The 13,132-nt window shown below is 48.6% G+C and overlaps 1 protein-coding gene across 1 annotated transcript in view; it reads right to left on the reverse strand.

The window, feature by feature from the left end:
• CACNG5 (calcium voltage-gated channel auxiliary subunit gamma 5) overlaps positions 1 to 13,132 on the reverse strand; it is a 438,933-nt gene that overhangs the window by 11,093 nt on the left and 414,708 nt on the right. The window contains exon 5 of the mRNA XM_086928775.1: positions 11,543 to 11,688. Within this exon, the coding sequence (XP_086784901.1) occupies positions 11,543 to 11,688 (146 nt within the window). The remainder of the gene's footprint in view (positions 1 to 11,542; positions 11,689 to 13,132) is intronic.

Genomic DNA, 13,132 nt, shown 5'->3' on the forward strand with positions numbered 1-13,132 from the left:
CAGTTTGAGAGGCTTTATGACTTGTTCTGGATGGTTTCAAGGAACCTGATCACAAGTGGTGAGTGGAAGTTGTTTCTTAAATGAAGCCAAAGGTGAAAGAGATTTCAACCTAGAATGTAGCAATCCATGGAATCAAGTCGAAGGCACAGAAACGGCTTAAGTGCCTGTTTTCTCCAGCCAGACCACGAAGAAGGAGAACAGCAAATACTTTTTGGAGCAGTTCTCAAGAATCTTTCAAAGAAACATAGGATTCAAGCTGCAAACCTGCCAACCTTTTACAACATTTGACCATGTGAGCAGTGATAGAATTGGAAAATATTTACTTCGGAAACCCCAAATTTGGAATCAAGTTGTGCCATAGGAAACGGGGTGATGTCACGAGTAGCAGAGCTTGAAAAGCAGAGTCAGGCAGTCAACAAGGACATTTTTTAGGTTTTGACTGGCGATGCGCACGTAGTGCGCATGCGCCAAAAAACGTTATGATTTCTGTGTGGGTCGGGTATACGCCCCCTCCTCCCATTGGCTAGCCCCATAAATGGAGGCTAGCCATTGGGAGAGGGCTCTGTCCGTCAATCTCGGACCAGATTCGGGAGCGTTCCCGAGAATTTTTGGCTTTTGGCTACGTCAGCCGAAAGCCTCTTCTCGTCAACGCCCCCGAATCTGGTCCGGGGTTGAGGGCACCCGCCTTCCTGCTCCTGTCTCACGCGGCGCCCGGGCAGTAGCCTGTCGCGTTGATTTCTCTTTTGCGGACCCAGGGGTCTGGCCGCTCTGGGAGATTGCTTTGTGTGAGTTTGGTCTTCTGGTGTTGCAGGAAGCGTCCAGGTTGTTCCCAGACCCAAGTTTGGCCTTGTGGTGTTGCAGCACCTGCACGAGCTCTGGGTGCCTGGGCGCTCTTCAGAAAGTCCCAGAATTGCGGTATCTGTGCCGGAGCGCAGGAGGCGGTGTCAGCGCTGCCACAACACTTTATAATTTGTGTCACCGCAGTATGAAAAGGACTGCAAAATAGACGCGGACACGGAGAAAACACCCCCTTTGGAGAGCGCGCGTGCTGCATGCGCGCTGCACAGATGGCGTTGTCTTGGGTGATCTGTGTGTAATTATGACCCGTCTGTGGGTGGTACTTGAGTACGCCTCGTTATTATCTCTTCTGACGGGCTCTGGGGGCCTTACTCCGTGTGTTATTCCCCGCTGCTGTAATAATCAGCTGTCGGCCGAGGCGGTATTGTATGGTCGTAGCCTTTCTGCTGCCGAGGTTGATTTGAGTACAAAGGCCACGCATCATGGATTCCAATGAGGGATAATTGATGCGGACGCGTCACCGTCCAGTAGCCCTGCGCGGGGTCCGGTGTGCTGGAGTTCATTATCGTCGGAGTGACCTCCGTCATGCCCCCCCCCTCCCTTCCAGGTACGAGTGACACAGCGTCACGTGCCAGCCACAGGGAGGCTTCAGGCCTACAAACAAAGACGTGTCCGATATATTCCAATACAGCGTGAGTGCAATAATATAGTGCGGTAAACATTGGAACACTATAAGAGCAGTCATTACTGACCAGTTTCTGGCGTCGTTTCTAAAATTGCTTATTTTCTTCTTTATTGTAATCGTCTTTCAGCCTTCCACATCTCAGCGTCTACCTAGGAATAGAGGCTCAAATGCGGTCAACTGAATAGCACAAGACCACAAAGAGCTTTAAAGGCAAAATATATCTATTTTCAATGTTTGCTGTTGACTTGTACCCTAGCCGTCGAGGCCGCTCTGTCCTCCACACGTTGCCTTTGGCTTGGCGTGATAGGCCACAACACCGCGGAGGGCTCCTTTTTCATTTTCACCCACTAACGGCATACACACAGGAAAGAAATGCAAACCATTGACATACGCAAAGTGAGACCCGGACACCATATGAGCGAGAGGTGCCTTGAAGCAGATGGAACATTTGGACAAAATCCTACCGAGATGCCGTTTATTGCGTATGGCATACATTGCTTTATTGGGGCCATCCATGAACACGCTTTCTGTGTTCTTGCGTCTCGGCTGTGTTTAATATCAACTGGAGGGGCCTGTTTTAGTCCTACAGGAATTTAACGGGACGGCACTAGATTGGTTGTATGTCAGAGTATCGATAACAAAATTATCACCTGACGTAAATATTGTGTTGTAAATATTATTTGCAAAAAACATTGCTCCTTTGAGGTTAGGTTTACCAGGATGTGGCCTAACGGCTACAGCGGTCAACCTCGAAGCTGTAGAACAGAGTTCGAGTCTTGGCAGGGACGCTCAACAGCCTGTGATTCTGAGCAAATCACTTAATCTGCCTGTGCATAACAAAATTAGTGTGTACGTGTGTAAAGCAACTGGTGATTATTTTTTTATTTATTTATGCAATTTTATATAGCGCAGACTTTCGTAGGCAATGTTCTTCACTTAAGCTATAGTTCGTGTCACGCTTGCTACGTGACTGGGAACCTGGGCGGACAAACTGGGTTCTGGAGGGGTGGGTAGGAGGGTGGTCAGAGGGGCTGGTCACGTGAGAGTGGGTGGGAGGGTGGGCTGAGGGCTTGCCACAATCCGAAGGGCCAGGGACAACAAACATGTAGGCAAGGGAGTGGCATTGAGGAACATCTGGCAGCGCGGAGGGTTGAGGCCCAGCGACTCCCAAAACAGATAAGGTTCTTGCGGGTACGATCCGGTGAGGTAAAAAGAGGAAGAGCAGGAGGAGGCGAGGCGGAGGGGCTGGCACGGTGTCATGTCAGCAGTCGTCTCTGTCTCCTAACCTTGGAATTCCCTGGAAATGGCACGACTTTCTTGCCCGAAGAAGTGTGTGTGGGAACCTCGAAGCTGTAGAACAGAGTTCGAGTCTTGGCAGGGACGCTCAACAGCCTGTGATTCTGAGCAAATCACTTAATCTGCCTATGAATAACAAAATTAGTGTGTACGTGTGTAAAGCAACTGGTGATTATTTTTTTATTTATTTATGCAATTTTATATAGCGCAGACTTTCGTAGGCAATGTTCTTCACTTAAACTATAGTTCGTGTCACGCTTGCTACGTGACTGGGAACCTGGGCGGACAAACTGGGTTCTGGAGGGGTGGGTAGGAGGGTGGTCAGAGGGGCTGGTCACGTGAGAGTGGGTGGGAGGGTGGGCTGAGGGCTTGCCACAATCCGAAGGGCCAGGGACAACAAACATGTAGGCAAGGGAGTGGCATTGAGGAACATCTGGAAGCGCGGAGGGTTGAGGCCCAGCGACTCCCAAAACAGATAAGGTTCTTGCGGGTACGATCCGGTGAGGTAAAAAGAGGAAGAGCAGGAGGAGGCGAGGCGGAGGGGCTGGCACGGTGTCATGTCAGCAGTCATCTCTGTCTCCTAACCTTAGAATTCCCTGGAAATGGCACGACTTTCTTGCCCGAAGAAGTGTGTGTGGAAGGGGGGTGGGGCGGGGTGGGAGGTTCTTGTTTCTAACTAGAGGCCAAGGATTGAATAGTCTTGGAACATTTGGACAGAATCCTACCGAGATGCCGTTTATTGCGTATGGCATACATTGCTTTATTGGGGCCATCCATGAACACGCTTTCTGTGCTCTTGCGTCTCGGCTGTGTTTAATATCAACTGGAGGGGCCTGTTTTAGTCCTACAGGAATTGAACGGGACGGCACTAGATTGGTTGTATGTCAGAGTATCGATAACAAAATGATCACCTGACGTAAATATTGTGTTGTAAATATTATTTGCAAAAAACATTGCTCCTTTGAGGTTAGGTTTACCAGGATGTGGCCTAACGGCGACAGCGGTCAACCTCGAAGCTGTAGAACGGAGTTCGAGTCTCGGCAGGGACGCTCAACAGCCTGTGATTCTGAGCAAATCACTTAATCTGCCTGTGAATAACAAAATTAGTGTGTACGTGTGTAAAGCAACTGGTGATTATTTTTTTATTTATTTATGCAATTTATATAGCGTGGACTTTCGTAGGCAATGTTCTTCACTTAAGCTATAGTTCGTGTCACGCTTGCTACGTGACTGGGAACCTGGGCGGACAAACTGGGTTCTGGAGGGGTGGGTAGGAGGGTGGTCAGAGGGGCTGGTCACGTGAGAGTGGGTGGGAGGGTGGGCTGAGGGCTCGCCACAATCCGAAGGGCCAGGGACAACAAACATGTAGGCAAGGGAGTGGCATTGAGGAACATCTGGCAGCGCGGAGGGTTGAGGCCCAGCGACTCCCAAAACAGATAAGGTTCTTGCGGGTACGATCCGGTGAGGTAAAAAGAGGAAGAGCAGGAGGAGGCGAGGCGGAGGGGCTGGCACGGTGTCATGTCAGCAGTCGTCTCTTTCTCCTAACCTTGGAATTCCCTGGAAATGGCACGGCTTTCTTGCCCGAAGAAGTGTGTGTGGGGGGGGGGGCGGGGTGGGAGGTTCTTGTTTCTAAATAGAGGCCAAGGATTGAATGGTCTGGATACACTCATATTTGCCCCTCGTGCTCATAACTTGGAGGCAACTAGGGCAAACCCAGCGTGCAGGAAGAGTGCGTGTACCAAGACTGAATAAAAAAAAATAAGGCGGGGTGGGGGTGTTCGTCTCTTTCCCCATCCCATAAACACCTGCAAAGCAGGATCCGCAGGACACTGGAAATGTCCGCCCCCATAGACCGTAAAGACTACGAACGTCTGTCGGGGACCTATGGGTGGTTCTTCTCGAGGCCCTGTGACTGTCTGCAAGAAGCCCCCTGTCTAATACTATTGTTAAGTGATGTGCAGACGAGTTGCCAAACTTCAATGCTGCTGGTGACACCGCCGGTTTGTGTGCGCCTACACGTTTGTGTGAGCTCCTGCTCGGTGACTGCTCGTGTATGACCATGTCCATGTGTGTCTGTTGTGACTGCTCTGACTATCTTCGTTGATGGGACCAGGAAGCGTAAGGGATTTATCCCCTCCCTCCCTAGATTTTGGAGTGGAGGGGACACGCGGTAGAAGTTTAGGTCGACAGAAAAACTGCGCACTTCCACTGTTGACATCCGCATGGTATGATGGCCCTGCTGCTTTCGACCTGCTGACCGGCCTAAGGCTTCAGACAGGGTCGGATTTATTCTCTGGGGCCCGAGGACAAATTCCCGAGGTCAGATGTAGGTGTTGTTTGTCAGGTCTGGGGCAGGGTCCCCATTTAGCACATTGTCATTCTCCATAGAATGCGTTTCCTTCTATCCTGGGCCAAGGGCCCAGCATGGAGGACTCTGCCCTGCTTCTGTGTAGGAGTTCACATCCTCCTGGCAAAGGGAGGTGCTGGGGGCTATTGGAGTTCCTCTTTGATAAGGTGATGCATCTTTTTCATGCAACTCACCTCAAATACAGACATACATGGGAAAGCAAACCTGCTCCATACCTGTTTGACACTTAATGGAACTGCTTTGCTTTGTCAACAAATGCCCCGAGCAACGTGTTTGTGACAGTGAGTGCAGAGTGACAGTGAGTGCAGAGTGACGGTGAGTGCAGAGTGAGAGTGAGTGCAGAGTGAGAGTGAGTGATCCTTGCCCGGCAAGAGTTCTGGCGGGAGTAGCAGACTGTGTAGGGTCTGAGGTCACTACTTTGATCAATTGGTCTTTCCAATCGGCAGTGGTACCTAAGCAGTGGAAGCAAGCTAAACTCTTGCCTCTCCTGAAGAAACCCTCGGCAGACCCCGCTACGGCAGCCAACTACCACCCCATCTCCTTGCTCCCGGCACTGGCGAAAGTCTGCGAAAAGGTTGTTTTTCGGCAGCTGAATGCCTTTGTGGAGGAGTCTGGTGCACTTCATCCTGCCCAGTCGGGCTTTAGGGCCTCCTTCAGCACTGAGACAGCCTTGCTGGAGGTGGTGGAAGCCATTAGGGAGTGCACGGACAAGGGTGGCAGAGCGGCGCTAATTTTATTGGACCTCTCTGCCGCCTTTGATACGGTCCCTCACCAACTCCTCCTGGCTCGCCTCACTGAGATTGGCATCACTGGGGCTGTGTGGTCCTGGCTGGAGTCTTTTCTGGATTCCCGCTATCAGCAAGTCTGGATGCCCCCGTACTCTTCCTCGGCCAGGCTTGTTCAGACCGGGGTCCCACAGGGCTCTACATTGAGCCCACTTCTTTTTAACATCTATATGACCCCGCTGATCTACCTGGCCGAGGAGCTGGGTGCAAAAATTATGGCCTACGCTGATGACACCCAGCTCCTGTTTACATGGGGTAACTCGACTTTAGAAACGGATGCAGCACAAAAATGCCTGGCAGCCGTTTTTACCTGGTTAGCTCATGCCAAACTCAAATGCAATGAGGGAAAATCAGAGATTTTACTATACGGTCAATTTCCAAGCCAATTCACTGAATTGATTTGGCCCCCTGATTTTCCCCGTCCCCTCTCTGAAGGTGGCCCAGCCAAGAACCTGGGCATATGGTTCAACGAAGATTTGAGTTTCGCAGAGCAGATCAAGCGATTGACGGGTGCCTGCTTCGGGACCCTCAGATCTCTGAGTAGATTCTTTCCTCTCTTACCCCAGCCAGCTAAAGAAACGGTCGCTAGAGCCCTCATATTTTCCCGCGTGGATTATGCTAACGCTTTGTATCTGGGTTCCCCCTCCTTTCTGGTAAATAAACTCCAGCTTATCCAGAATGCAGCCGCGAGACTCTTGCTGGGTATCTCTAGACGAAATAGCATAAGATCGCAATTGGCCACTCTTCACTGGCTGCCGGTGGCCCAAAGAGTCCAATTCAAGGCTCTGGTACCCACGCATCGAGCCCTTCATGATACTGGCCCTGCCTACCTCAGGAAAAGAGTGACTTTCCATGTCCCAAGTCGCCACCTTAGGTCGGCCTCCCAACGACGGATGGTAGTCCCCCGCTTCCGGCGAACCAGATTGGGCGGTCAATCCTTTTCGGTCAAAGCCGCTGCCCTCTGGAATTCCCTCCCATTTACTCTCAGGGACACCAGAGACCTGGGCTGCTTCAAGAAGCTCCTTAAGACTCATCTTTTTAATATAGCCTATTAAAGTTGTTATGTTCTGTTGTTCAGCTCTCGACTTCTCTGTGGTTATGCTTCACGCCAGGATACTCATGAGTAATTGTGCGCGCAATAAATATCCATATAACATAACATAACATAACAGTGCAGAGTGAGAGTGAGTGCAGAGTGAGAATGAGTGCAGAGTGAGAGTGAGTGCAGAGTGAGAGTGAGTGCAGAGTGAGAGTGAGTGCAGAGTGACAGTGAGTGCAGAGTGACAGTGAGTGCGAGTGACAGTGAGTGCGAGTGACAGTGAGTGTGAGTGCAGACTGAGTGCAGAGTGAGTGTGAGTGCAGACTGAGTGCAGAGTGAGTGCGAGTGCAGACTGAGTGCAGAGTGAGTGCGAGTGCAGACTGAGTGCAGAGTGAGTGCGAGAGCAACAGTGAGTGCAGAGTGAGTGCGACAGTGACAGTGAGTGCGACAGTGACAGTGAGTGCAGAGAGTGCGAGAGTGACAGTGAGTGCGAGTGACAGTGAGTGCGAGTGAGTGCAAGTGCAGACTGAGTGCAGAGTGAGTGCGAGAGCAACAGTGAGTGCAGAGTGAGTGTGACAGTGACAGTGAGTGCGACAGTGACAGTGAGTCCAGAGAGTGCGAGAGTGACAGTGAGTGCAAGTGAGTGCGAGTGACAGTGAGTGCGAGTGACAGTGAGTGCGAGTGACAGTGAGTGCAGAGTGACAGTGAGTGCAGAGTGACAGTGAGTGCAGAGTGAGTGCGAGAGCGACAGTGTGTGCAAGAGTGAGTGAGTGCAATGACAGTGACTGCAGAGTGACAGTGACTGCAGAGTGACAGTGACTGCAGTGTGTGAGTGTGCAGGGTGCACATTGTGTGAGTGTGCAGGGTGAGCAGTGTGTGAATGTGTACGGGCAGTGTGTGAGTGTGCAGGAAACAAACACTCAAACTAAGTCCACCACACACTACTGCATATACTAGTGAATACAGTCATCTCTTTATACTGAAAAAATGAGTTATATTTAGAGGGGTCGGAGTGGGACACAGTGGGTGGATGGATGCATGATGGATGGATGTATGCATGATGCATGGATGTATGGGTGGATGCATGGATGGGTTGTTGGTTGGATGGGTTGGTGGATTGCATAAATTGTTGAGGGATTGGCTGTATATATGCATCTATCCATCCACCCATCCATCTATCCATACACCCATCCATACACCCATCCATGCATGCACCCATGCATGCATCCACCAACTCATCTATGCAAGCATTACAACAAGAGCCCGCAGCTCTCCTTCGTCTCTCCTCTCCCCCCTTCCCTGTGCCCTGCTATTGTAAATGACAATGCCATTTATTTATGTTAAAAAAAAACATAAATAAAAAAAATGTCAAGAGCAATGCCAATAGCTCTAACTTTAACAAAGGCAAAACCATTGCATTGTAAATGCTTGTTTTTAACTGCTGCAAAGAAATTGGCAAAAAGGACGTACATAAGAGTAACTCTGTTCTAGCTTACATAATTAGCCACAAAGAGTTAGCAATTTAAAATATCTCACATAATTAAAATACCTGCTCCTGAGATCTTTGTCAGTCATACATTTTGAGGTTATTATAATAGTAGTAAGATAACTGTAGTGGTTAACACAGTTCTGGGAGAGTTCTGATTTTGTCCTGTCACAGTTTTGACTCACAAAGTAGCCTGCTGCAAAGCACATCGTGTAACATGCAGTTCACAAATGATTTTTTTTATTGTATTTAGATAGGTAAGTGGGCTACTGATTTTGGCACTGAGATACATTTGTAACTTGCAGTTCATAAGTTGCAAGACTTCTAATATTTCACAGTGCTCTATTTTCCAGCATCAATGAGCAGCATGAAAACTGTAAGTCATGGGTTTAGGTCTGCAATTTGTTGTTATTCAAAGATCGAAAAAAAGGGTTCCTTTGGGAAATAATAAAGACTTATTAATTCAGATAATCACAATTACAATGTTTGATTTTGTATCCTGAGTTTCTGTTTTTCCTGACCCTTCACTCTTTACATATAATGTCTGTAGTGTCTTATGAGTTTCTGATGGACTCCGTAGAACTATGACGCAAGTGTTCTGGTGTGGTGAATAGAGTTCATGTTTAGAACATGGAGTTTGCAGTTACACATTGAGGAATAAATAAATGTAATACTAAGCCCTGAGTGTGGTGTTTTCATTACGAGTACCCAGGCTGCGGAGGACACTACACCTGGCAATGAGATAGAGGATAAGTAACCGAAAGATCAACAGTGCTCTCCGAGAGAGTATGCCATGGTCCAGCAGACTGCTCGTGCATGCCATATGTGCCTCGTTAGAAGTGAAGATCTAAGTTTGGCGTATGTGGAGTCAAAGCGCTACTCCAGCAAATGTAAAGAATTTGATGATAGCGAAAGCCTCACTGAGAAGTTTACTCATCATTGGCCTGAAACCTGCTGTCAAGGCCGCAAAAAAGGTACTGCGCCGTGACGCAGCACAGAGTCGGGAAGGATGCAAAAATGTCTACAAGTATGGATGATATGTGATTCCTACACCTTAAAAGTCATAACTGTCACTGCCTTATGTAACATTTCCTGCATATCGATTTACACACTTCTATGATTTATTGTGCATCTGTGTGTGATGTAAAGCGCTCCGACATGCTACACTGGGATGAGTAGTACTATAAAAGAACTAAATAACAAATAAGTACATTTACATAAATATGTGTGTTGTTATTCATAATAACAGGTAAATCTTGCACTCTTACAGTGGAAGCACATGTCTTACATAGGTAGTTGAACAAAGCTAAAAACCTTCCTCCAAATCATAGTTTCTCTTAATACTTGTAAAATACTGTTTGCCTTTGCTTTCTTCTAATGCTTTGGCTTCTAGGTCTTAGGATGCAGACAGCTCCCATCCAGTATTATAACTCAAACAAAAGGAGGGATGCCACCTGCACGTTGCTGCACTAAACGAATTAAATGCAGACAACATATGGGTGCTGCTGAGAGGATGAGTGGCAGAGGGAAAGACGTGGGCCTTCAGAAGGGGGCGGGGTCATCACAGCTCAAACAGCTCTAAAGGAGTCAGGCCAAAGAAGATGGGCAGGGCTTTGTACTGGGCGCTACCAACACACCTATTCCAAACCACCCCAAAACACAAAAGGCCATGTTTATCATTATTTCAAGCAACACAGTAAGACACCCTGCTGTGCTGAGCTGCATGAAAGGAATGCACCATATCTATGAAGATATGGCACATTTCTGCTCTCTGCCTGCGCTGGCGCACACACTGCTGCCTGGTACTAACGCAGGCACCCTTGCACCATGTAGAATTAGTGCCTTCATTACTGGCAGGCTTTTTCCTATTTCTACATTTGCTGCAAAAAGGGCAAAAAACAAGGAGAAATACAAATATTTTTCCTTATTACGCCTGCCCTAGGAGGACGTAGCATTCTGACTCATTACCAGGTCTATCAGTATTAGTAAATCTGGGAATGCTTCATAATCCATGACTGGATGAGTGGTAACGCCCACACTCCACCCAATGGAAAGCATCCCTGGTGCAGAGTATCACATGGCAGCTGCCTTTCATTACTCTAGATTTACCAGACCACACAGGGAATCGCAAGGTAGCCTTGCGTGGCTTGGCAAATCTCATTATAGGTTATGTGCCACCCTCTGCGGGTGACACAAAACTCTTGATAAATATGCCCCAAAGGCATCTGAAGCAGTTTCCTATGAGTTAAAACATGGCAAGCTGGTTCAGATGCCATACGTGATTATGCATGTGCAAAGTCTTAACGTGCACGCATGGGCAGGATCCTGCAGGGCTTTCCAGCTCACCATCTGCGCACCGTTTGATATCGGCGAATCACTAGGTGAATGCAGAGCCACAAAGTACCAAACAAAGATGGAGTTGGCACATACATAAACTCCGTGTAAATGTGTATTCTGCATCAGAAGGAATGGAAGGCTTACTGCATTTGATATTTTCCACACTAATGAAAGAACGCATTGCAATATTCTCTGGTTAGAATTAAAATTGCATACACCGGGACAGATTTACTACTTCTGGTGCATCTTTGCAAAACAGCAGGGATGCGCCACAAGAGTTGCGATGCATCTGCCCACCCGTGTGCCACCACTGATGCGCCGCATTTACAATGCGGCTCACCGTGGAGCACAGATGGGCAGATGCGTGTGTCATACCCCCGCGGAAGGGCAACGCATTTCTGGAGTTGCATCGCAAGCGCAACGCAGCTCCAGCAAGGCTAGGGGTGCCCCTATCCCTAACATGCTGCGTCAATCCTTACACCTGCTTCAAGCAGGCACAGGGTTTTGACGCAGCATGGCGCTGGCTTTGCACCGCCGCTGCATCGCAAAAGTGACTCAACAGCGGCACAAATCTGGGGTAAGGGGCTTGTAAATTTGCCCCTCCTTTTTTTTCAAATTTACTATTAAAAATTAATGTTTGTTTTTTTCCGTCTTGAGCACATTTCAGTAAGTATGCAGTGCCAGTGTCATCTAAAATTATGGAGTTTTAGAAAAATTCGAGAAATAACGTACAATGTGGGAACCTTACCTCTGTTAGAAGAAAGGAAATGGCAGCGAAGGCAAACGACCATCCGTACTTGTAACCGAAGTAGGCCTCAGAGTCTTTCGTCCTGTTCAGCATCTCATCATTGATACTTGATATGTAAAGCACAAGTCCAACGACCAGCGAAAGCCCTGGCAACGATAAAGGTAGGTGATACGAATCAAAGACATGATATGAGCACTTCAAAGCGCAAACAGCGTGGGGTGACATCAGGCCTGCCAACTAACACTTTCAGTTTCACACCTCAGCACATGGACACACGGTGAGAGGCCATGACACTGTCAGCAGAAAATTCTTTCCAGGGTTTTCAGCTCGGTGTGACTGCTTTTTTTAAAATTAATTCTTGCTGTGTATGGAAGGGGAAGTACAGGTGGGGAGTGTTTAATCATGGTAGGGTGCCCAAAGCGCTATTCGCCATGTCCCCGTCCCCTTATCAATGCCACACTCTCTTTTCTGAACAATCACACCATAAAAATTGTCTTCGGGATGGCAGGTCTGCGACTTCTGCAATTACGTACTCAACATTTTAATGAGAAAAGGCGTTTATGTGCTTACGACTTACTGGAAACAACAAAGGGGCTTATTTACAAGTCTTGCGCCGCTGGTACGCCACTTTTAACATAGGTCTTGCATAAATGTGAGTCCTATTGAATTGCAAATGCTTGTTTCCCCTAGTCTTTACTAAAGGAATACTTAGCCCGGGACTTCATTCACCGGGTACTTCATGCTTATATCAGTCGCTGCACCAGCCAGACATGTTTTATAGAATTACCCACAACACGTGCCTCCTTTTGAGGAGGCTAGGCTGCAGTCATTGTCCCTGCACTGTATGGGCCTCAGCAGTGGCACATGTCCATCTGCTGCCTGTGCTTTATTGGTGTAGATGTGCACCTTGTTTGTTTTCAGGCTTGCCTGGCAGCCCAGGGTTTGTGTTCTCCTTTCTGTGCTGTAATTACCTGCTGAATTTGTTGTTTTTAGCACCTCTGTGTATTTTAAAGTCGTGTGTGCTTAAAGCTGGGATTCAGCTGCAGGAGTCTGAGAAGGGGGGCTTGGGGGAGGGAGCCGACCGCCGGGAGGTCCCCTCCCCCGGGCGGTTTGGGAGGGCTGCGAGGGGTTCTTTCCAGAAGTTGCCAGAATGTTCCAGTTTTTGGGCTGGTCTAGTAGGACCCGCCAGCCCAATTATAAATTCCCCCGTTCCCGCCTACTTGCCACCATTTTAGGTTTGGTGACCTGGTGGCTAGGAAGGCTTTTAGCGTTTTTTGTGAGAGAGTGTCTTGTGTGTCGTGTGAGACTCTTCGTCAGGCTTTAGTGGTGAGATTATTGTTTCGAGCTCCTATACGATGGAAGATTCACGAGTTATTGAGGCGATGCGTCTATTGGCCGATGCCGGCCGTTTGGATTTGCTCGCAGGAGGTGGGCAGGCTAGGCCCCAACGCCAGGCTTCAGCTGGAGTAGTGGCTGCGGTTATGGCATGTTCGTCGCCGAAGAAGAGACGCCCGAGTCAGGTAAGCGAGAGGGGCCGTTCCCGGTCTAGGAAGCCGGCCCCTCAGCGGTTGGTTCGTGGGGAGCCCAGTA

The sequence above is a fragment of the Lissotriton vulgaris genome, chromosome 7 (genome assembly GCF_964263255.1).
Source record: "Lissotriton vulgaris chromosome 7, aLisVul1.2, whole genome shotgun sequence".
Lineage (NCBI taxonomy): Eukaryota > Metazoa > Chordata > Amphibia > Caudata > Salamandridae > Lissotriton > Lissotriton vulgaris.